The 23,175-nt window shown below is 39.3% G+C and overlaps 1 protein-coding gene across 11 annotated transcripts; it reads left to right on the forward strand.

The window, feature by feature from the left end:
• Window positions 1-705: 705 nt before the first annotated feature.
• LOC135112837 (probable basic-leucine zipper transcription factor R) lies at window positions 706-18,561 on the forward strand. Of its 11 annotated transcripts, none has more exons than XM_064027699.1 (12): window positions 731-844; window positions 3,805-3,919; window positions 4,297-4,546; window positions 4,874-5,024; window positions 5,269-5,355; window positions 6,047-6,236; window positions 7,574-7,694; window positions 10,228-10,530; window positions 12,396-13,120; window positions 13,455-14,528; window positions 15,426-15,795; window positions 17,070-18,561. In XM_064027699.1, exons 3-11 carry the CDS (start codon window positions 4,329-4,331, stop codon window positions 15,779-15,781), a joined length of 3,225 nt encoding a protein of 1,074 aa, XP_063883769.1. In that variant the 5' UTR covers window positions 731-844; window positions 3,805-3,919; window positions 4,297-4,328; the 3' UTR covers window positions 15,782-15,795; window positions 17,070-18,561. The 11 variants fall into 11 exon arrangements, with proteins under 11 accessions (XP_063883770.1, XP_063883774.1, XP_063883769.1 ...); XM_064027703.1 differs by having other exon boundaries at window positions 15,426-15,770; XM_064027705.1 differs by lacking the exons at window positions 731-844; window positions 3,805-3,919 and adding an exon at window positions 900-936 and having other exon boundaries at window positions 15,426-15,553; window positions 15,639-15,795.
• The last annotated feature ends 4,614 nt before the right edge of the window (window positions 18,562-23,175 follow it).

The raw sequence follows: 23,175 nt of genomic DNA on the forward strand, positions 1-23,175 counted from the left end.
TTTAATTTATTTGATTTATTTGGCTTAAGTGTATTTTATCTTTCAGCAGCCTAGATATTGTAATATAAGAAGCGATGTTATATTATGATGGAGGTACAGGAGTGTATGTGAGGGTTTTCCTGCCGCTTTCAGGCATAAAAATACTTCATGACAGATTATACGAAAAGTTCTGGATAAAGTTCAGCTAAATCTAGAAGCCTGTCAGTGTGAAATCGGAGATAACTTCGAGAAACTGGATCTTTTTTTATTGATAAAAACATCTGACCATAGGATGTCCTAGTAAAATAAGACATAAACTGCATTATTTTGTTATTGTTTTCATTTTCTCTTCATCGAAAAGTAACAAAAATCAGTCTAAATCTAGTAAAAAGGGGGAAAAGTTGTGGTGACAGGATATGGGAGGTTTCTGACAAGAGAAATTAATACAAATCTTGGCTTTCCTGTCATTTTTATCCATAAAATACATAATTACCACAAGCCATTTCCAAATCTGGCCTTACACATGAATAAAAATGTCTATAGTTACTAGTAAAAAGAGAGTAAAGTTGCAGTAATGGAGTAATGGTAATAAGATCGTAGGCAATGGACAAGAACAAAAATGAATACGGATGAAGATACACGTGGGATTGTTTCACATAAAACACATCGATATATCATTCTATATAAGAGTTCCAGGCAAATTATGACTGAATATATCTGCTAATGTGAATACAAATGAGGCAAAGTTGCTCGGGTGGCGGAGTGGAGCATTGCGTCATCTGGTACATCCGGGAGCTTGGTGGCGGCGCAGGCGCAGTATTCCCCCAACCTTAATTTCGCCAGCAAATTTCTGCTTATTTTATTTGTAAGTATTTCCCCACCTCCCAAAAGCCTCCAGCAGCACACACCCGTCTCAACACTCCCTTATGTCCTCTATGTCCGCGGGGAGACCTAAGAGTAAGACAAAGGAAAGCCAAGACTGGTAGTAATAAATATGTTAAAAATTTCCCCCCAGTAAATTTCAGCTGATATTATTTTGTGGCTATTTTCTGGTCTCCCTGATGTGTCCTGTGTGTCCTGCCTTCCGTGGCCGTGCCTTATATTCCCATTGTCCTATTTGAAGGTTAGGAGAAGGGAGAAAAGTAAGGTGGACGCTTAGCAATAAATATGTTAGGAAGCCCCCCCTTCTTGTTGTGTTTAGCAGGACACAAATAAACACTTGGGACTCTGCCAGATAAAAAGGGGAGGGTTTAATCAACTAGTAATAACAAAACTCCTCACGAAATACGAAGGGTGAGGAATAAAAAAGTGAGTTAGGAAGACTTATCTGGCTTTGTTTGGTTTCTGAAGGTCATCTATACTTTTGTCTTTCCAGTCTCATATATACGTATTTAACAAGTTCTGTGTGTCATTCAGTGTCCAGATCGTGGTTAGGGATCATCTTTGTGTCTTGAGTGTGTCAGAGTGAAGGTTAGTGATAACATGAGACATATTATTGGTGAAAGCTTTTCCTCGTCTTATCATTGTTTTGTTGTGGATAAGAGGAAGTGAGATATTCATGAGCATTCCATATTGTACGGCCATTTCTGCACTTATCTGTATTTCCTCATTTGTATTTCCACAGGATTGAGTCAAGCTTTCAATGTCCCTTGGAACTAGATAATATATTAGTATTTTCTTTGATTCTGTGTGTGTGTGTGTGTGTGTGTGTGTGTGTGTGTGTGTGTGTTTACTTGTATCTTTCACAGGATTTTTTGAAGCTCATAGCATTAGAATCTATATCAAATGAACATATTTCTCTTTACATTGATTTATATTGTTTGCACACACTACTTTTTCTGATAATGCATTCTAGTGATCTATTGCTCTATTTGGAAAGTTATATTTCTGCACTTTTTTTTTCTTTAATCTCCTCTTGTCAGGTTTCTTGCTGTGTCCTTACAGTATTAGGTTTCCTGGTTGACCATGCCTCTGGTTAGGGAAAGACAGGGATGTGCATGCTAGCTTTATTCTGGGTAGGGAAAGAGGAATATTTACATAAGCTGCATTTTGTTGCCCATACAAACATACCTGGTGAAAATTTTGTTAAGGAAAGACATGGAATATCTAAGAACCTTAATTTTGACATGATTCCCATTAAGGACAAGGTTATCTGCACAATCTTTATTCTGATGTATTTCATATTAGCTACATTATGACAGCTAACTATAACCATACAAAATATAACATAATGTGTTATGTATAATCTTTGAAGGGTTAAAAATTATTAAAAAAATATAGATCACATGAAGATCAACCATCTGAGCTGTATCTCAGGTGAGTTAGGGTAGGTTAGGTTAAGTCAGCCTTGACTGTCCCATCACTATACAAGCTTGCTCACACTTGTTATTCAGTGGAGTGTTATTGGAGTGTTTCATCTCAGTCTGTGTCGTTACCATATGGAACTCCCTTTTCTCACACAGGCTGAAAGATGTCGGTCACTTACATAGATTGCTCGGAAACAAACCTTAGGTTACAAACGTGAAGTGCATTCTCTCTGAATGTATTCCTAGGAGCTTGTAATGCACATTCCATCATATTCTGCCTTAGTTTGAAATGGATTTTTATTTCTCTAGTTAGGCTAGCAAACTAGTAGATGTGGAATTTTCTAGATTGTTTGCTAGAGCATGGATGGCTTTAAGGGCAAGTCATCCAGGTAAGATGCTCAGGTGGGAAAGCCACTGGGGACCCAGATGGGGATTACAGGTAGGGAAATGAACTGGAAGTGAATGACTTATCTTGTCATAACTTTGCTACTCATTGCTGGGTGGTAATGTAATGCCTTATGCTTTGAGATTGAATTGATCTGAAGGCTAGTTGTGGAAGGAAGTAGGTAGGGATAAAATGCACAAGAGGACAGTCAAGGCACATGATTCAGACTCCTTACCAATACAGCCATGAGTGATCCCCAGGACCCAAGTGTATGTTTGCTGGAAAGTGCATTCCTGGGCCTTCTGTGGAGTCTTGACACACACACACACACACACACACACACACACACACACACACACACACACACACACACACACACACACACACACACACCAAAAAAAAGAAGAAGAAGAAGAATCTGGATAAGAGTGGTCTTTGTAAGAGGCATTCCTGACATATGGAAAAGTTGTATACTAGTGCACACAGAGACAAGATAGTATGTTTGAACATGGCTCTTTTCCTGTCACTTATAGAAAATACATTCTCTCTCTCTCTCTCTCTCTCTCTCTCTCTCTCTCTCTCTCTCTCTCTCTCTCTCTCTCTCTCTCTCTCTCTCTCTCTCTCTCTCTCTCTCTCTCTCTCTCTCTCTCTCTCTCTCTCTCTCTCTCAATTTTTCACACACACACACACACACACACACACACACACACACACACACACACACACACACACACACACACACACACACACACACACAAATCAGGCTTATAAGTGTTGATTGTCATTGAAGCAGTAGTTAATTCTCAGTGTGAAAGTGAAGTTCTTTCTCTTTGTTTCTACTTGTCACATCAACACTGATGGCAAGGGTAAAAGCAGGATATAGTGGAGGCATCTGAGTCATGCAGTGAACCATCAATGACATTTACTCTCAGCTTTGCTGATATGATAAAATTTTATCTCTGGAGTCAAAAAAAAAAAAAAAAAAAAAGTTAAAGCCTGTACAGTATTAAATTTAACATTCCTTTGAATCAAGGATGATCTTATGAAATCCCCATTTTAACAAGTAAGCTTAAATCTAAATGATGAGTTTATGAATTGAATATACTATTTGCTCTTTTCTTTTTAATTTCCTAGGCCTTCCACCTAATCCTGTGTTAATTGAAGCTACTTGACTCCAAGTGTGGTTTCTGGTCGTCTCACGGCAGTTCCAGCCTAACCCTTTGCCACCAACTTCATCCAAGTTACTGAGGTAACCAGTGCCCCTCCCCCACCCCCATGCTCCTTGTTCTAGCATGATGTCTTGTCTGGAGTTGGTCAGAATACAAAGATGCAGGCTAATTCTAATATCTACTGTATACGCTGTTTTAGTTTTTGAAGATGTAGGAAAACCACTGTAGAATGTGGAACACTGAAGAACCACTGTTTGTTGTGACCTTAGAATTATATTTTTGCAAGGATTATAACTTTTGATTCTCACACCTAATAACTGCTACAGAAACCTCATCTGTTGTGACTTACCTTTCAAATGTTTTTTCACAAGTATTTATGAATTTTGTTCTGTCTATAAGACATTACATGGAATACTTTAGTTTATCAATGGTCCTAATTTGACAAATTTTGCAACAGGTGGTCCACTATCTGATACAGGATCACCAGACATGTCGGTGCTAAACATAAGTGAGGACATGGTGGAGTGCCCCCTTTGTATGGAGCCTCTGGAGATGGACGACTTGAATTTCTTCCCCTGCACGTGTGGCTACCAAATATGTCGATTCTGCTGGCATCGGATTAGGACAGATGAAAACGGCCTCTGTCCAGCTTGTCGGAAGGCTTACCCGGAGAACCCTGCAGACTTCAAGCCTTTATCGCACGAAGAGTATGTGTTCCTTGCCTTTTTGTTTACTGACTTTTGTTGTTCTCATGTAAAATTAAGATACCATCTGCTTGATGTTATTGACACAGTTTCAGATTAGGTTAGGTTTAGTTTGCAGTAGTAGGTCATTTAGTTTTGCATAGTATCCATCTGTGTCTTTGATGAGAGAGGGAGGGATTGAATTTTTGTCGAGTTGAAATGACAGATGATACTAAGTGTGTGTAACAGTCGTGACTGTAATGTACCTCCGATTTTTTCTCTTAAGTTGAAATGTCAGTTGATACTAAGTGTGTGTAACAGTCATGATTGTAATATACCTCCACATCTCAGCCTTCAGCGGATAAAGCAAGAAAAACGGCAGAAGGATGCGCAGCGTAAACAGAAGGTGACGGAGAACCGGAAGCATCTGGCCAATGTGCGAGTAGTTCAAAAGAATCTTGTGTTTGTGGTCGGCCTGTCAGCGCGGTTAGCTGATGCTGAGGTAAGATTTGCACTGCTTGTTCTTGCAGGAACCAGCCTTGTTCTATATTACCAGACATGACAATGGGATGTTCTGTCTTCTCATGCTGAGATATCAAGTGCCTCTTGCAATTCAGTACTGAGAACTTGTTGTAATGGTCGGATTTCCAGTCATGACAGAAGGGCAAATGATAACACAGGCTATTAGAGTAAAACTGTAACTTCCTATGTTGTAAAGGAAAAATAACTTTTCTCGTTATTTTCAGACTTTAAAAAAGCAGGACTACTTTGGAAAATTTGGGAAAATACACAAAGTGGTAATAAATCACAGCACCAGCTATGCTGGATCTCAGGTAAGTGTAGGTATTCTTTGTTGTTCAGATGGTGAAAATATAGTTGTAATTTCTTGAGGCTTATGAAATTCTTCCCATATGTCTTGTGAAAATCTGTAGCTATTGAAGAATGCATATATTTATCCCTAGTTTGGTAGTGACAATATGACATTTGGTATTTGAGCAACCCAAGATCATATGTATTAACAGTAATGTAATTGTGTGTACTTAAAATAAAATTTTCAGTTTCATTTGATGTCTCATGTCTTTCAAAATAGTGTTTTATTAATTTCTCATGCTGTCTTTATAGCCCTCCTAGTATATGAAGCCCACTTGGGCATTGTGTGTGTTTTTTTTTTTTTTTTTTTTTTTAAGCTTAGAAAAGCAAATACACACTAATTCAGATTAAGTCAGAATTACTTAGTAGCTGATACATGAGACGGTATTGTTTGTTAGGCCTGATCTGCCGTTGGTCCCAGTGGAAGATTCTTCAAAATATATATCGCTTAAATTGACTTATTACTTAAGAAGTTCAACACCTAAATGGGCGTAATACTTCAAAAGTACAACACTTACATGGACTTGATACATCAGAGCAACTAAAGTATATTTGTCTCAATTTTTGCTACTGGAAAATATAAATTGTAAAATATGTAGGTGCTTTTTATGCCAGGTTGACACTGAGCATGTTTTGATGGACACCTTTTTGCAGGGGCCGAGTGCATCAGCATATGTGACTTACCAGCGGGCAGAGGACACCTTGAGAGCCATCCAGGCGGTAAACAACATCCATGTTGATGGCCGGACCTTGAAAGCCTCTCTGGGTACCACTAAATATTGCTCCCATTTTATGAAGAACCAGCCGTGTCCTAAGCCAGACTGCATGTACCTTCATGAATTAGGTAAAGTACTTAACATTTTTTTTACATTTATATACCGATCCTTGAGTGTTTAATGGCATCATGTCTGTGTAAAAAGTTTGGCTGCCATCTTCATCTGTACGTGACATCAGTCATGTACATCATTCATGTACATCAGTCATGTATGATTCATAAGTGCTTTCTCAAGCTCTTCATTCTTCCATCTTGAAAGAAATTATGGAATCGGAGAGCCTGAATGTATGTGGTTGTAACCAGCATAGAAAGAATTGTATACCAATAAAAGTATGTGAGAAAGCTCTGCTCTCAGTGAATGATTTTGGCTTTTTTGCCAAAATATCTATTTCTTGCAAAAACAGTCTTGGTGATGTCAGGCACTCAGTTGCTTATCTCTGTGACTCATCCAATTTTGTTGAGATTGTGACAGCCACAGTGATTGACCTCAGGTGGAGGTGGAGGCAATTTTTAATGGTCTCAGTCACAACTTTACATTGAAAATAGTTCCAAAGGCAGTTTTTCTTTAAGTTAATTTTTTAAGAAAATCTATTTTCTGAATGAAGCCATCCTCAAATTAAAGTGAGTGATACTGAGCTTTTGTGATTAGGCTGTGATTCTGTGCTTTAATGCAGTGAGCTTTGTTATTGATCTTACAAAATCATGGTAGCTCAGTCTGCTAAAGGATGGCATAATGTCAAGCATCTGCATGGAGGCTATGTTTTTTGGGATCAAGAAACTTCCTCAATAGCTGAACCATCGTGAAGACACACCCAGACTATGACTGGTCTCCCTTGTAGAGAATATAAGTTTATAGTTGCATATTTCAGTTTGCCAGCTTTGTTGCTGATGATGTGGTGGTGTTTATGGATATTTCAGTTTGCCAGCTTTGTTGCTGATAGTTTGGTAGTGTTTCTACACAAAGAAACACCATAGCCCCAGATCAGTGGGGCAGAGATGTTCTGTAGTGCACTTGTGGTGACTATTAAATGTTTTGAATTAAGTGAATACAGAAGTTTTGAGGTCTTGGGTGTGAGTGGATGGACCTGCACCACCACCGCCACCACCAACGCTGTTCTCCTCCGCAACCTAACTGGTAACGTGCCTCAAGAACTCATTCCTCTTGTATGTATTGCAACACCTCATAATTGTTAAACCCAGACACTTCAGTATAGGGAATGTAGAGGCAAAAGAAAATGCACAAATAACAAAAATGAACTCTTGTAAATATGGAATCAGCCTCTCAAAGCAATGAAAATCAAGGCAAGATGCAAATGTTGCCAATGAATTAACATGGTGTCATTAATTATTATTCCTTGGTCTTAATGTAATTCTCATCCTTTCATTAATATATTTATTTCTTGCAGGAGATGAATCGGCTAGTTTTACTAAAGAGGAAATGCAGCAAGGGAAACATCAGGAGTTTGAAAAGAAGCTTCAGGACTTATACTTAGGAAGTTCAGCGAATTCGACAAATGAAAAGAATAAGTAAGTAGCATGAGGGATGTAGAGAAGGACAAGGGTTGTTTTCATTTCCGTAAAATCTGTTCTACAATGTATGATACTGTATCTCATATAAACTGGTGGAGTTTGCTCCTCCTGGGTCAGTAAGAAGAAGGGCATAGCTGCTCAGTGGTTGTTGAGTGGCTGATGGTGGCTGGTGATTGGATGACAAAACCAAGAAAAGCTTCTCAGAATCCAGTGGGAAGGGGTCATTTGACACCACCTTACTATTTCACTAGTATTTCCTTAAATACAGTTGTAAACTTCATGTAAAGCACCACAATATCACCATCAATTTATCTACTAAGGCTAGATAAAAGAATCAGCTGGCATATTATAACATAGAAGGAAATCAAAGTGTTTGCCAAACTGATACCTCGAACACAGGTTACCACATGAGGATTAGTGGCCTATCCTTGACATTTCAATCCCACTTTTCCTCATCTTTCTCCTGTCCACATGTGTGTGTGTGTGTGTTCAAATCAAGTTGTGGAAGGGTGAGAGGTGAGGATGTTGGGAGAAGGATCGCCAGGCAGAGAAGACAGTCTTAATAGTTGTGAGGAATGGTGTCTGAATAGAAGTGAAGGAAGTTGTTTTTGCTATGGTGAGAAACTACATGGCTGATGGATGAATAATAAATGGCATGTTTTTCTTAATGCTTAAAACCAAAACTTTGCATTGAAACTATTAAAATGAGAGGTGATGATTACCTTACCCACACCTTGGTTGGTAAAATCAATCTAAACTAACACTGTGCTGCCTACTTTCCACCAATCAATCTCAAGTTTTGAAGGACAGGATATGCCCTGCCTCTACACTCTTGCAGGGAAGCTTCCCTCTGCCAGTTTATATAAGTTTAAGTTTAAATGGTGCACACGTACACATACAGTATATCTTTTTAGTATCATTTATTACATTTTGGAGAGAATTTGTGGATTGCTAAATAACATTATTCTGTAGTTCTTTCTCTCAGTTATGCTATCTCACTGTAAAGTCTTCTTTGAAAATGGTATACAGACTCAAATTCTATAATTTATTGCCATCAACATTTAAGTGTCCAGCTTATGAACTATTTAAGGTTTGGCCAATCCTACCAAAAGTTTTGTTGACAAAGTGCTACTTGTAAAATATCTTTGATATATATTTTGTAATAATTATGTGAATTTTGATTATTTATTGATATACATGTGGAGGTGAGAGAAAGCACATGCTGTTGCCTTTCTCAGAGAGTGTACAGACTTAGCAGTGTTTACAGTATCCTCTTGAGTTTTACACTTACTTTCTTCCAAAGGCATAGCACTAAACTTGAGGATCACAAAAGTTAGGGTATTGATAACACTGAAAAATGCTTATTTACACAGACCCCATAGCAAAAAACTGTGTGAGTGTGTGTACTGTCCTTTCATCCAGCGTGTTGTAGCAGTGCAGTTCTGCCACATCTAGAATTGTGAGTGCGTGTGTATTGTCCTCACATTTGATGTGACACAGTGATGCAGCGGTGCAGTGCTGCCACATTTAGAAATGTGTGAGTGTGTGCATTTTGTCCTTTCATTTGGTGTGGCACAGCAGTGTGGCAATGCCACATTTAGAACTGTGTGAGTGTGTGCTTCATCTTCACATCTAGCATGACGTAGCAGTATGGTGCTGCCACATCTAGAACTATCAGTCTGTGTGTCTTGTCCTTATATCTGGCATGATGCAGCAGTGTGGCAGTGCAGTTCTGCCACTTATAGAACAGTGTGACTGTGTGTGTTTTGTCCTCATCTCTGGCATAATGCAGTGATTCAGTGGTGAGGCACTGCCACATTTTAAATTTTGTGAGTGTGTGTTTTGTCCTCACATGTGTTATGATGCAGTGGTGCAGTAGTGCAGTGCTGCTACATCTAGAGCTGTGTGACTGTTTTGTCCTCACATCTGGTGTGAAACAGGTAACTGCAGCAGTGTGGCACATCTAGAACTCTGTCTGCTTTGTGTCCTCACATTTGGTGTGGTGTGGTGTGGCATGTAGCACCACCGCTGTATGATACAGTGCTATGCAGTGGATGTGACAGTGCCACAGTAGATGTTTCTCATTTGTTTGTGTGTGTTTTCCCAGTATGGTATCACCATCACAGTATAGTGTGACACCAGCCTTTCTCTCCCCCCCCCACACACACACACACACACACTTGCATGCAAGCTGTCATGACTACTGTTTAAGCAGCGTGTGTAATGCCAGTGGTAGGAAGGAGTGATCCATATGTGACAAAATGCAAAATTTTAGCAGATAATGTGTGAAAGTCAGGACAGTAAGAATGTAGAACTCAGCTCAAAACTCTTGATCACAAAACTTGGATAGCACAAAACTAGGGAGGACACTGTATACCCTGGACACTCTCTGAAGAAAATAGTAGCTGAAATGTAAGAATATAGTAGATTTCTACGTAATCTTGTGGTTCTTTTCACCATCACTTTCACTTTCATACTTGCTCAACATTATTACCTACATTGTAATCATGTGCCTCTGTTGTGTTCCCAGTACTCCTGCACCACCAACTCAAGCCAACAGCTCAGGAAGTGGAAGTTCCAGTAAAAAAGGCTCATCAGGAGGGGGTAAGGAGAACAGTGCCCCCAAAACGCTACAGGATACCCACACCTCGGCTCCAAGCACGGGAGAGGCCTGGCCTTGCCTAGCGACTGCCACAAAGGAAGGGAAAAAGTCTAAATCCAGCAGAGCAGACAGAAGCAATGGCTCAGCAAGACACACCCCAACAGACGAACATAATAATAATAACAATAGTAATAATAATAATAATAATAACAACAACATCGTCAGTAAAAGGTAAATTTCATAATGTCAAATAGTATTGTAATTATACATATACTGAAACTGATTTGTGATTTATTTATGATTTATGATTTATTTATGATTTATGATATTTAGTAGTAATAGTAATTATAAAAATGATTACAATATTACTACTACTACTATTTTATACTGTACTATTCTTTTTATCAGATAGATCTATATATATAAATGTAGAATATTCTTCTGCCACATATCCTTCCTTTGCAACAGGGTTGTCAAACTCAATCTGATCTTAAGTGACCTGTGAGGTGATGTGATTTTTCAACTTGATACAATAATTATTAGTTGAGGAAGTTACTAAACTGCTATGGTGAAACATAACAGTTTGGTTATGTGCTTTGAATGGGAGTGATATGGGTTGTTTTGTGGCTGGTTGTGACTTTTTTTGCTGTCATATAGTTCTTGTCTGGCCGTATGTGATATGCACTGTGATATAGGTTTCTGTGGTATGATTGTGGATTATGGATTGCTTTGTGGCTTCAGTGATGTAAGTGATCTGTAGTGTGGTAGGGAGTGATGGATTTTAGAGTGACTAGGTGTGGTGTAGGCTGTTACATGGCTGGTGTGATGTGTGACATGTGGCTTTGTATCCACTGTGTGGCAAGATGCTGTGTGGTGTGGTTGGGTGGGATGTGTGGCATGGTGTGGAGGGTGAGATATGGGTTGTAATGTGGCTAGGTGTAATGTTAGGTGTGGTGTGACTCAGTGTGATATAGGTTGTTGTGTGGCTAGTTGTGGTGTATAGTGTGATGTAACTGTGTAGTGTGAGTGGGTGTGATATGAATTGTATGGCTGGATGTGATGTTTGGTGTGATGTGGTTTTGTATGGTGTGGCTGAATTTGTTGTAATTGGTTTTGTGTTCATTAAGCAAGACAAATTTTACATATACAAGATCAGGCAAAACCAAATATGTTTTTGGTAAACCAGCATGACCATCAAAATAAGTTATAAACTTCACTCTTGTCACTGTATAATTACAAAATGTTTGATGGCTCTTGAGACTATAACCAAGTGCATAATTGGTCCTTGAAATTATTGGAGTTTGACACCCACTTTTGAATTTCTTACTTATGTCTTTGAAGACTTAACAGGCTTTATTATTGATGTGGTCTTAACAGATATCTGATCCTAAGCTGGGAGAGGAAGGTGGCCTTTGTTTTGGGTTCTAACTCGAAAATGTGCTCTTGTGACTCAAGGCATTTAGTCCATTGGTCCTTCCATTTGCTGGAAACCTTTGTGGAGGTTATGGAATGGTCACTAGGTCCACCACTTTGCTCTGTATTATGTCTTCCCAGCTGTTAAAATTATGATCCCTTCAGCAGCATCTTTAGTTTAGGAAACAGCCAGATATCACAAGATACTGGATCTGGAGAGTAGTGAGCCAGGCCAACCTGGGCAATTTGGTGCTTGGGTAAGAAAACTTGATCAGGTGCAAAGAATGAGCTAGGGCATTGTCATGAGGCAGCTGCCAGTTGCCTGACTTCCTTAGGTCTGGTTGTGGTTCATTCTTGACACCTGATCTAGGTTTTCTTGGCCAAGTACTGACTTCCTCAGGTTAGCTAGGTCTTCAATTTCCGATGGCTTCCGATTTCACACTGTTCCCTGAATTATAGATGTCATTGAAAGTATCCCAATGTGAGAACCAAGGAAACTTGCAGAATGCAGTTGTGCATCTGGTTGCCATTTCAGTACAGAACTTCCAGAAATGTTTACTGCAGTTAGAATCCAAAGATTAAGCCACTTGTGCCTTGGCTTAAGGTGATATCAGAAACATTAAAAACACTTTATTGTCGTTTAATTTAGATAGTGTCACTTATTTTGAAAATTGTTATTTCAGAGGGAGTAAAGAGAGAGAAAGATCAGGCAACACAAGCAGCAGCAGCAGTAGTAGTAATATCAGCACAAATGGTATCAGCAGCAGCAGCAGCAGCAGTAGCAGTAATGGGCTAGGGGTTGACATGATGAGTCACAGTGTTAGTCCTGTGGCCACTTCTTCACCATCTTCAGGCCAAGAAAGCTGCACGTCCTCTGCCTCCACCACTCCTCCTCCATCATTTGATGGCGCCGTTATCTCTTCCTCTCCTCCATGTTCCTCTCCTGTGCCAGTGTCATGTGTGCAGGGGCTGTGCCAAGACGAGTCCTCTCCCTTGCCCACTCCTCCTTCCTCCCTCTCCTCTTCCTCAGAACCTTCTTCCTCGCTCTCCTTACCACAGCAGTTTTCCCGTTCAGCTGCTGCTGTTTCCCTATTCTCAGACAACAACAACAGTTTTTTCTCCTCTGGGCCGGCGCTTCCTCTTCAGCGAACATCACCTCCCCTTCCTCCAGCCTCTACCTCTCCTCATCAGCAGCCGCAGCAGCAACAGCCACAGCAGCAGCAGCAACAACAGCAACAACAGCAACAACAACAGCAGCAGCCAAAGCAGCCAAATCAACAGCAGCAGCAACAAAATCAACAGCAACCACAGCAGCAACAGCAACAGACACCACAGCAACCATCCCAACCATCACTACACAGCAATCCTGTCAGCAGCAGCCACCAGCACACTCGTGGGAGTACGCCAGGTGAGACAGGAACACTTATGTGGGAAGGATTATTTACTTAACCTTTAATGTTGGCAATTGGAAATGCCTGGTTTAAGAAGAATGGTACATATATTTGGGTGAGAGATGAAGAGATTGTTGATAAAGCAATAAGGGATTACTTGGATGTATCTAGGAATGTAGAAGGAGAATTGTTTGATGTGATAGTGTTGAGAGAGGAAGGTGGAGGTATACCTGACTGTCATCTGGTGGATATAAAGTTAAGAATAGATAGAAAGATGGTGAATCATTCTTGATATACCTCTGCTGATGATGAGAACCATGTGATTAAGTATTTTCTCTCTTTTCTTTACAGATTGGAGCAACAAGCCATCAGAAGTCTTTGATATGGACAGTGTATTTCCCTCTCAGAGTCACACGAATGGTACTTGGAACAGTATATTTGATTTTGAAAAAAGTGAAGACCTTCCACTCAGCAGTAATTTTGTAGATGATGAGTTAGGTTTTGATCCATTTGAGGAGACTAACAAAGCATTGGCAGAAGACATCAAGATAGAACAGAAGCAACAGCAGCTCCGAAACCAGCACCAGATAAGTCAACACCACCATCACCATCACCACCACCACCACCACCACAGTCAGTTGCAGTCTCAGCATCAGCAGCATCAACAGCAACCACTAAGAACAGGCACCAAGTCACTGATGGACTATTCTTCTAGTGGACAGTCCAGACCTAGGTTACCTCCTCCCGGTTTTAATGGTCTGAGTAGCTTTAATTCCTATGGGATGCCCAGACAGAGCCAGCCTGAGCCCAGCAAGCTGCTCCCACCTTTCCTCAGTGGGTTGCCCAGCAATCCTTCCCTGGGTACGCCAGGCATTGGGTCTGGCCCCTCTGTTCCTTCACCCATGAATGGCATGGTGGGATCCAGTGGCTTGGGTGTTCCTCCAGGTCTGGGTGGAAACCTGTTGGGCAGCAATAACTCAGGTGGGCTAGGAAGTGGTGGCTTGCCTCAACACCTGCTCACTCCTGCCTCCCTTCTGAGCTTGGACACACCTCTCAGTGCCTCTCAAGGTCCACCAGGTATAGGACTCCCCAAAGGTGATGCATTCCTCCTCAAAGATTTAGAGAACGGTCTGCGCAGCATCCTGCCCACCATCAGCTCGGTTAGCACGATGAACACTCTCAACACAGTGAATACCCTTAACTCCCTCGCAGGCGGGGCAAACAACCAAACTTCACAAAACAATCCTCTTACAAACTTCTTGAATATGGCTCACCAGCACCAACAACAACAGCAACAGCAGCAGCAACAACAGCAGCAGCAGCAGCAGCAGCAGCAGCAGCAGCAGCAGCAGCAGCAGCAACATCCTTCTCAGCAGTCCCTCCTTCATCAACTTACCATGAGCTCTCTAGCAAACTCCCACAAAGGTATGCCAAACTTAAGTCTTTCTTTGTCTTGATAGAAGTAATTGGGAAGATACACAATATTCTTGCTCATAAGTAAAATTTTAAAGGTATTGTATGCATTTGTGTATATGATGGTTATATATTTATTCATTTGTTTATTTATTTTATATTTTATTTTTTTATTTACTTGTTTATTTATTTATTTGTTTGTTTATTTATTTATTTATTTATTTATTTATTTATTTATTTATTTATTTATTTATTGCCAAATAGAAGGTTGGCCTATACTTAAATAATAGTTTTGCTATATTGGAATCAATGCACACTGGTAATGATTGTTAATATATATTTAATAGAGGTGAGATGTGTGTGGAATACATTTAGTGAAGCACATACAGATTGAGTGAGAAATTGGGAAGTGTAAAGAGCTGGTGTTGGAAGAGAGATGAATCAAACAGAGCAGGGAGTGTTACAGTGGTTTCGAGATGAAAGAATAAGTGAAGAACTTTGCTGGATTAGTTGTGAAAGTTGTAAGGTGAAGGGAAAGACTAAGAGAAAGAGATGGATAGACAGTATGAAGAATGTTATGGAGTAAGAAAGTGATTGTGTTTGATAGGGATGAATGGAGAGTAGTTGTTATTGCATGGAAGGTGATGTGGCCGTGACAGGCTTGATAGAGCTCAGACCACTTTAGTTGTAATCAGCTGATCAGATCACATCTGGGAAAGGGGATGTATCTATTATAGTGCAGTATAGAAAACATTGCTCATCTATCAAGTCATTTTGTGGATAGACCTGTGTATGCTATACAACTGAATCCTGTGCAGTTCAGTTATATAAAAATCTAGTCAGTTTGGTTTGTGTAGAATGTTATGTCATGAAATTATCAATGTTAATTATTTTTTTTGTTGTGATTAGGTTGGAGCAACACTGGTGCCCCAGATCTGACAGTACTCGACCCAGCAATTGTATCTTCAGGACAACTGACTGACTCTCGCTCAGATTCTCCTCCCCACTGGATGAAAACAATGGAGCAGCTCACAGAGGCAGGTCCTCATCCCCTCTGGAACAACTTAATCCCATACAACCTTACTTCCTCTGGCTTGCCAACTGGTTTGGGTCCCCACACAGGCCAGTCGGGTCCTGCGGCTCCCACACAGCGCTCCGTGGCTCCCATGTGGCCCCCAACCTCTCCACCACCAGGCTTCAACTCCCTCTCCCCTCTACACCACCCCAAACAGCACGAACCACACAAGATCGAGAGTAAGTGCTGAGTGAGTCCACACAGGTAATCTTTGGAAAACATGTTGCTGTTAAGAGCAGTTTATTAATGAATGTCTTAGATGTAGAATGATCAAAGTTTGCATGTGCATTGAAGTAATAGCAGAACGTTCTCTAGTAGGAGGAAGGTGCAACGTTGCAAAGTTATGGTATCCAAGGAATGTTTTTATTATGTATGAAGTGTGTATGAAAAGAACAAAGCCATCTGCAAATTTTAATGGGGAAATGCTTATCAAAGAACAGAAAATAAGGTTTCAGTGTAACACAAGTCACAGTGCCAGCCTTAATAATGGTTATATTTTCAAACTTGGCATATAAGACATATAATTTAAATTATTTTGCATCATCTATGGGAAAACACCTAAGTGAACCTGTGGCCTTTGTAAATTTTTTGTAGGCATTATCAAAAGCTGGATGCATTTCAAAATATGGACCACAGACTAATAACTCTGTTGAAGATTTGGTCTTTTGTTTTGCTGTGGTGGAATTACTGCAGTGGTTTGGGACTAGCTTCACTGTGAAGTGGAATCTAAGTGCATTGCATGTATCATGATGAGGTTGAGGTGTCAGTAGGTTGGACAGAGAATTGGTTCAGTATTGAGGTGTAGTGCATGTGAGATTTTGTGTGGCTAAGTAAGATATGGCAGTGCTGTGTAGCATCTGCTGTGTAAATTATATAAATGATACAGTAATTGGAATAGAATTTGGTAAAGTGGTATTGGTGATAATGTAGGTGACTAAATCATTCCCACAAACAAACAGCTTGTTTTGCTATGTCTGCACATTGGCCCACAGAATAATGGACTGAATGTCATCATAGATTACATAAGCTTCAGTTGTTTGCAGCCATTCAGGTTATAAAGTGTGTTTAGTTGGACATACTTGCAAAGTTTTGAAAGCAAGATTCATTTAGAAATGAACACTGAGTATTTGGTTGGCTTACACAAGTTTGTTGCAGAATGAAACATTTTATTAACCACACAATCATTCTGATTTTCTTTATTGCATATTTTTGTTGTAACTGTTGGGAGAGCAGTGTGCACATTTTCATGAATTATTCATAATACATTTCAAGGAAAGTTTTACTGAAACAGCATACATGCTTCATTATTTTACTGAGACTCAAGTAAGACTTAATTTATCAAAATAACTAATCAGGTGAGAGAAAATAAGAGGAATCTGCTGCCCATATTATTATAACAAAGGTTGATTTAATTTTGTTGCTGCCTCATGTTGACCAATTACTGCTGCTGTCTTAACCCTTCTTTGCTTCTTTTGCAGATCTCTAATGGCAGTAAATGGACAGACTTTTATTGTGTGTGAATGAAGAAGAACTACAGAAGAGTCTAATGTATTGAGCTCCAGACCCCATGTCATCCTGTTCAAAACTGTTTAGGGGAACAAACCTCAGTCATATAGCCACTTTCAGATGCATTGTTTAGAAGAAAAACGGTAGAAGGAAAGTAGAACTTTTCTGTAATCTGATCAGCAATCTGTGAACCCTACTAAGATATTTTATATCTGTTTAAATATATTGGAATTAATAAAGAGGAGTTAGATAGGCTCCAATTTCAACAGTTTATTTTATCTACTGAGGCTTTACACTTTCCCTTTGCTGTTTTTTGGCAGCCTGTTTAACCTGCATGCATTCAGAGTCATTTTCTTCTATTATTATCTTGATTTATGATAGCATTGCACCTGGCAGTTGGCATTCTTGCTGCATCTCTAGCTGATAGCTCTGGGAGAAGTTGGGCATACTTTATATTTTCCCCACTTAACTTCAGTATTAAATTGTATTACATATTTCTCAGTCATTAAGCATAGTTTCATTTATGTTGTGGAAGTATTTTTGTGCACTTATAATTAACTGTGAATTTGTCTCCTGCAAACATCCTGAAGCAGGAGAGGAGTGACAGCTCAAGGAGAGTGAGTGTTGCTCTCAAGTGCCGACAACAAATACTCTTGCCGGCATGAGGTGGTTCTTTAATTAATTTACATATCATTTTGAGCTTACTTAGACTGATGATTAACATCCAGATAGGTCACTCTTTTAACACTCAACACACAAGGAATCAGGATGAAAAGTGTACATGTATATGTGAATATATATATATATACACAAAGTACATGGAGATATTTACACTTGCTCACTACCATATTTGAGGGTCAATCTACCACCATGTTGCTGTTTCATCATGTACACACACTTATTCCCTTGGTAGCCAGCATTCAGGTGTGTATTGACTCGTGTATATGAAATTTATAATATTCATGTCTGTGCTATTTATCAATGCTTTATACTACAAGGCAAGCCTCTTCCCTTAATGACAAATGATTAGTGATGGCCTCCTCTACATGATTCCATAAGTATTTCAGACTGTTATCCCCCAACCTCTTCTGGATTTATTTTCATTTTTTGGCATATATATATATATTGTATACAAATATATGATATATATATACATATATTATATACATCTGTTTTTGTTGGAGTATGGTGATGTGGATGCACTGCTCCCAGAAAGTGGTGGTGTTCCCTGCTGCCATGATGAAATATATAACATAATGCTGTTTAAACCTTGAAGTGTGGTTGAATTGCTGTGCTGGAGAAAACTTTTATATAAGCGTGCAAATGGGAGTGCTGTTAGTGAGCCAGGATGCTGAGATATGTGCCGGGGCCGAGGCAACATCTGTGGGACATCTGATACCATGGTATATTCTAGGACAACATTGAACCAAACATTCTAATCTGAAAATAAAACTGAAAACCAAATATTGACTTTTCCTATGACAAACTTGCAAACTCTAGATGATATTTGTTAATCACTGTGATTTTCTAATTTTTTCAGATGGAACTGACATGTAGATTAATTTGGGATAGACTAGTTGCAGAGTCTGCAGCCAGGCTAGAAGAATACTACCACCGTATTCCCTGCGTGTCATAAAAGGCAATTAAAAGGGAGAGCAAGGAATCTTAGAATCCTCTCCTACATAGACTTGAACCTCTTCATTATGTCTCACTTAGTCACAAAAACACACATTGTGTATACCCCTCAATCAGATCTGAACTGAGAGCCTTCATGCAGTTAACTTAGTTCAAGTCTGGTGCAAGAGTTACAATACATGTTACTGTTGCTCATTAGGATAGATTAGGTCAGGTGTGCGGAAGGTGTTGAGGTCTATTGTGGCGGTCTGTTGTGGTGTAATTTAACAGTGCTGTTGGGGTTTGTGTGTGTGTGTGTGTGTGTGTGTGTGTTTCAACAACCTCATTTTTACAAGATATTAGCATGGTGTAAAGATGTAGAATAATTTAAAATATCTGAGAGATGTCATATCACTTAAATGTACTTATGTACTGAACATTTTTGGCAGAACACATTGTATTGGATCAGATTCAAAAAGTATTTAGACAGGATCTGGCATAGCTTCTGTAACCAGTCTAAAGCCATATTCCAATTTTTTCTTATTTCTTTGGTGAGACTGATTATACTCCTTGTGTTTTTGGTTCCCAGCACACAGTTTATGACATTTCACATATCTTCAATTTCCTTGAGATCTGAAGAACTGCCTGGCCATGTAATTATGAATGTTTTGTTTGAGTATGTTGTCCATGCTTATGTCTTGTAATGTGAAGCATCATGTATGTAGTGAGAACAATTGTGACAAAGTTACCAATATTATCATGCAGGGCAGTAGAATTAACATTTGACATTTCATTCTGACATTCATAGAGAGAAAGTACAACACTAACCTTACCTTTTCCCTTGAAAGTGCTTCCTGTATCATGACTCCATCAGGATACTTCATGGTCCTTGGTGCAAATCTTGGATGGAATCTACTCAATTCAAGTGGCCTCCTTACATTATTATGCTTGAGTATACTCATTTTCCAATCCAATCCTCTACTGCACAGGCTTCATACGTTTTTGCTTCGTAGGAAATACAACTTGGCTAGCAATATTAGCAGTTATTGTTCACTTGGCTAGTAATATTACCAAAAAAGTCACATATTAGATTCTCATTATGCATAAGGGACATCTTCCATTTAGTTGGTCCATAAAGTGAATACTTGTACAGGAAATGTTAATTTGTAGTGACTTCCCAGCCTCTCTTTCTATGCGGCACCACCAGCCTGACAATAGTCCCTAACTTTCCTACATTTGTGCGAGAAGCTCTTAGTCAAAGTATCAGCACACTAAACTGATGCAGTCAGTGAACTTCACAACAAAAATGTAAGAAATGTGAAAAGATAACCACAGTTGTTGTATTCCCTTGAAAACCATGTCCATCTCTACAGTGCAACTGGCAAAACCTTTTGTATCAACTTTTTGTGGTGGAATCTTGTAAGGGTGACATTGTAGGAGAATTAGGGATGCTTGAAGTTTTCTTTGACAACTACACATGAGAATCTGGTATGACTTTTCTTGTTAATGTTATTGATCTTTAGTCATCCTGATGCCTCCTTTAGAGGAAAAGTATATGAATGATTTTGTCTGTACCCTCAAGAATTGTGCCAGTACAATCCTGCTTCAACCAAACCCAACATACAAGTCTGCTCCCAGTTATTCAGCTTAGTAGGAAATACAACTTGGCTAGTAATATTAGCAGTTATTGTTCACTTGGCTAGTAATATTAGCAAAAAAAGTCACATATTAGATTCTCATTATGCATAAGGGACGTCTGCCACTTAGTTGGTCCATAAAGTGAATACTTGTACAGGAAATGTTAATTTGTAGTAAATGATATCCCAGGCTCTCTTTCTATGCAGCACCACCAGCCTGATAATAGTTCCTAACTTTCCTACATTTGTGCAAGAAGCTCTTAGTCAAAGTATCAGCACACTAAACTGATGCAGTCAGTGAACTTCACAACAAAAATGTAAGAAATGTAAAAAGATAACCACAGTTGTTGTATTCCCTTGAAAACCATGTCCATCTCTCAACCTGAGGATGCTTGTCCTGAACTTTTGAGTGATGAAATTGTTTTTGGTTTACTGACATGATGTATTGAAAGATGAATTTCTAGACATTTACAGTATGTGTGTTGCAAGGTGCTGAACAATTTGTGTTAGTTTTCAGGAAAACACAATACGTACACGTTTGCCATAAGTTGCTGATCATTTCATAAGAGCTTGGGTAATGTAGAAAAGTCAAGGGACTTTTCAGGCCAATGGCACAATGATCCATGAAACATCTGGTGAAAGACTGCACATAAGTCCTCACTTGCACAACCTTCCTTCCACTCTGGCTCCACCAACCACACTTTTCTACATACTAACTTGATATTTGCATGATCATAGAAAGGCAAGAATAGCATGTAGTTTATTTTTTTCTCACACAGCACAGCTTTGCTTGCTCAGCTCTCACTTGTTCTTATGTGTCTACGTGAAGCAATGATGATTAACTGGTTAGTAAGATATGTGGATATGTGGTATCAGTATGAACCAATAATGTGCGAGTATGAGAATGGGCTGTGGTGATTACTGTTTCTAAACATACTGTGGGGGGCATGTAGGATCAGAGAGAGAGAGAGAGAGAGAGAGAGAGAGAGAGAGAGAGAGAGAGAGAGAGAGAGAGAGAGAGAGAGAGAAGGAAGGAAGGAAGGAAGGAAGTGCTGTGGTGAGTGACTGGTTCCTAAGCATACTGTTAGGACTGTATGTGACTGTTCAAGTCACATACATGTGTGTGTGTGTGTGTGTATGTGTGTGTGTTTATAGCTGCTATACACTAAACTTCCCTTGGAGCAGAGAAGCTGTTCCTCCTCACCTCACACAGCACCAGGGTCACACTTCTCCCACATCAGTGGTGCTGCATGCTTGATCACTTCTTTCCTGTTGGATTTATTTTTAAATTAATGGCAATTGCATAAAAGTGTACCTACATTGATAAATTATCTGGGTTCAAGTTTACAAAAGCTCAGAAATCAAATTTACAAATATTCAGAAAATTTTTAGACATTAAGTTTTGGACTCTATCATTGCAATGCCAAATTTTTGGAGCATTATAGGAACTGAGAAATTGATCTAAAGGCAGAATAAATTCACTACCCTGACAGGAAACTGAACCTCTGTCATAGCAGCATGCAAGTTGGACACTTTTCCAGTTAAGTCCAAGGCTATGATGACTAGGTGCCCTGCACTGTCCTAGCAATGCATCCTAAGGAAATTTATCAGGTTTGCCTTGGAACAGTTATGATTCACAAACATTATCTTTTTTTATCACCTTTTCAAGTAAAGTGACTAGAATTGCAGTATTAAAGGTGGGGACAAGAAATTAAATTCAATTACTTCAATAAAATCTACCAAGTGATTCACTTCCTTCACCACAGTGGTTCTCAATATTTTGCAAGCTGGGCCCCCCAAAAGCTAGTTCAATGCAGTTGGGGGCCCCCTCCTCCCTGTGTTACCCACTCAACCCCCTCCCCAATTATGCCACCATAGATAGAATCAGATAGATAGATAGATAGATAGATATATAGATAGATAGATAAACATAGATAGATAGCCCTTGGTTAGGCTATTTAATAGCCAGTGAGTCCATGATTTTTTTCCCTCCCATCCTGTGCTCGTGGGCCCTCCGAGAGAGTGTCTGCGCCACCCCAGTTGAGAACTACTGCCTCAGTGCATCAGTTACATGCTTAAAGTTTTGTTGAGATACAAACACCAAGATCACTTTCTCTCCCTATACTAGACAGATCTACAATCCTTGTACACTTCCATACTTTCCTTTTATCCTCATTCACTCTGTTTGCTCTATTCCCTCATCTTTCCAAACTCATCTTTTATATTTCCTGGAGTGGCACTCAAGTGACATCAGTGACCGTGAAACACCATCTCTCCCTCCACCACAACTACTTTGATGTTTTCCCCAGCTTTTCATCTGTGTCCTGTACTATTCACCCATCCATGAACTCAGTTCCTCATCTCCCTCTCACTTGGCAGGTCCACTCTCCCTGCCCAACACCTCTTCTCCAGTCCTTCCTGCAAACAGTACACCAGGAAATGCCTATATTAGCTGTACTTGTAAAAATAATGCAAGATATATTAATATATTTACATCAATGGTTATTAACTTTTTTCCCCTTACAGCACATCAAGCTCATTAATAAATAAAAAAAAAAAAAATGAATAGGTCGTAGTACTAACATAATACTAACTAACAACATAGTACTAACAATAATAAATAAATCCAATAATAAAATTATATATATATATATATATATATATATATATATATATATATATATATATATATATATATATATATATATATATATATATATATATATATACCAGGCTGGGAATTCCACACAGGGTGACCCAGACAAAGCACCTGCACATCATTCACACTCTTTGCCTCATCATCCCCTGGTGGAGAGGAACAGTCTTG

The sequence above is a fragment of the Scylla paramamosain genome, chromosome 24, assembly GCF_035594125.1.
Source record: "Scylla paramamosain isolate STU-SP2022 chromosome 24, ASM3559412v1, whole genome shotgun sequence".
NCBI lineage: Eukaryota > Metazoa > Arthropoda > Malacostraca > Decapoda > Portunidae > Scylla > Scylla paramamosain.

Coding starts and splice junctions, on each gene's coding strand:
- LOC135112837 (XM_064027696.1), top strand. CDS start 906: ATGTCCTCTATGTCCGCGGGGAGACCTAAGA. Junction 4,547..4,873: donor AAGCCTTTATCGCACGAAGA/GTATGTGTTCCT, acceptor TCCACATCTCAG/CCTTCAGCGGATAAAGCAAG. Junction 5,025..5,268: donor CGCGGTTAGCTGATGCTGAG/GTAAGATTTGCA, acceptor CGTTATTTTCAG/ACTTTAAAAAAGCAGGACTA.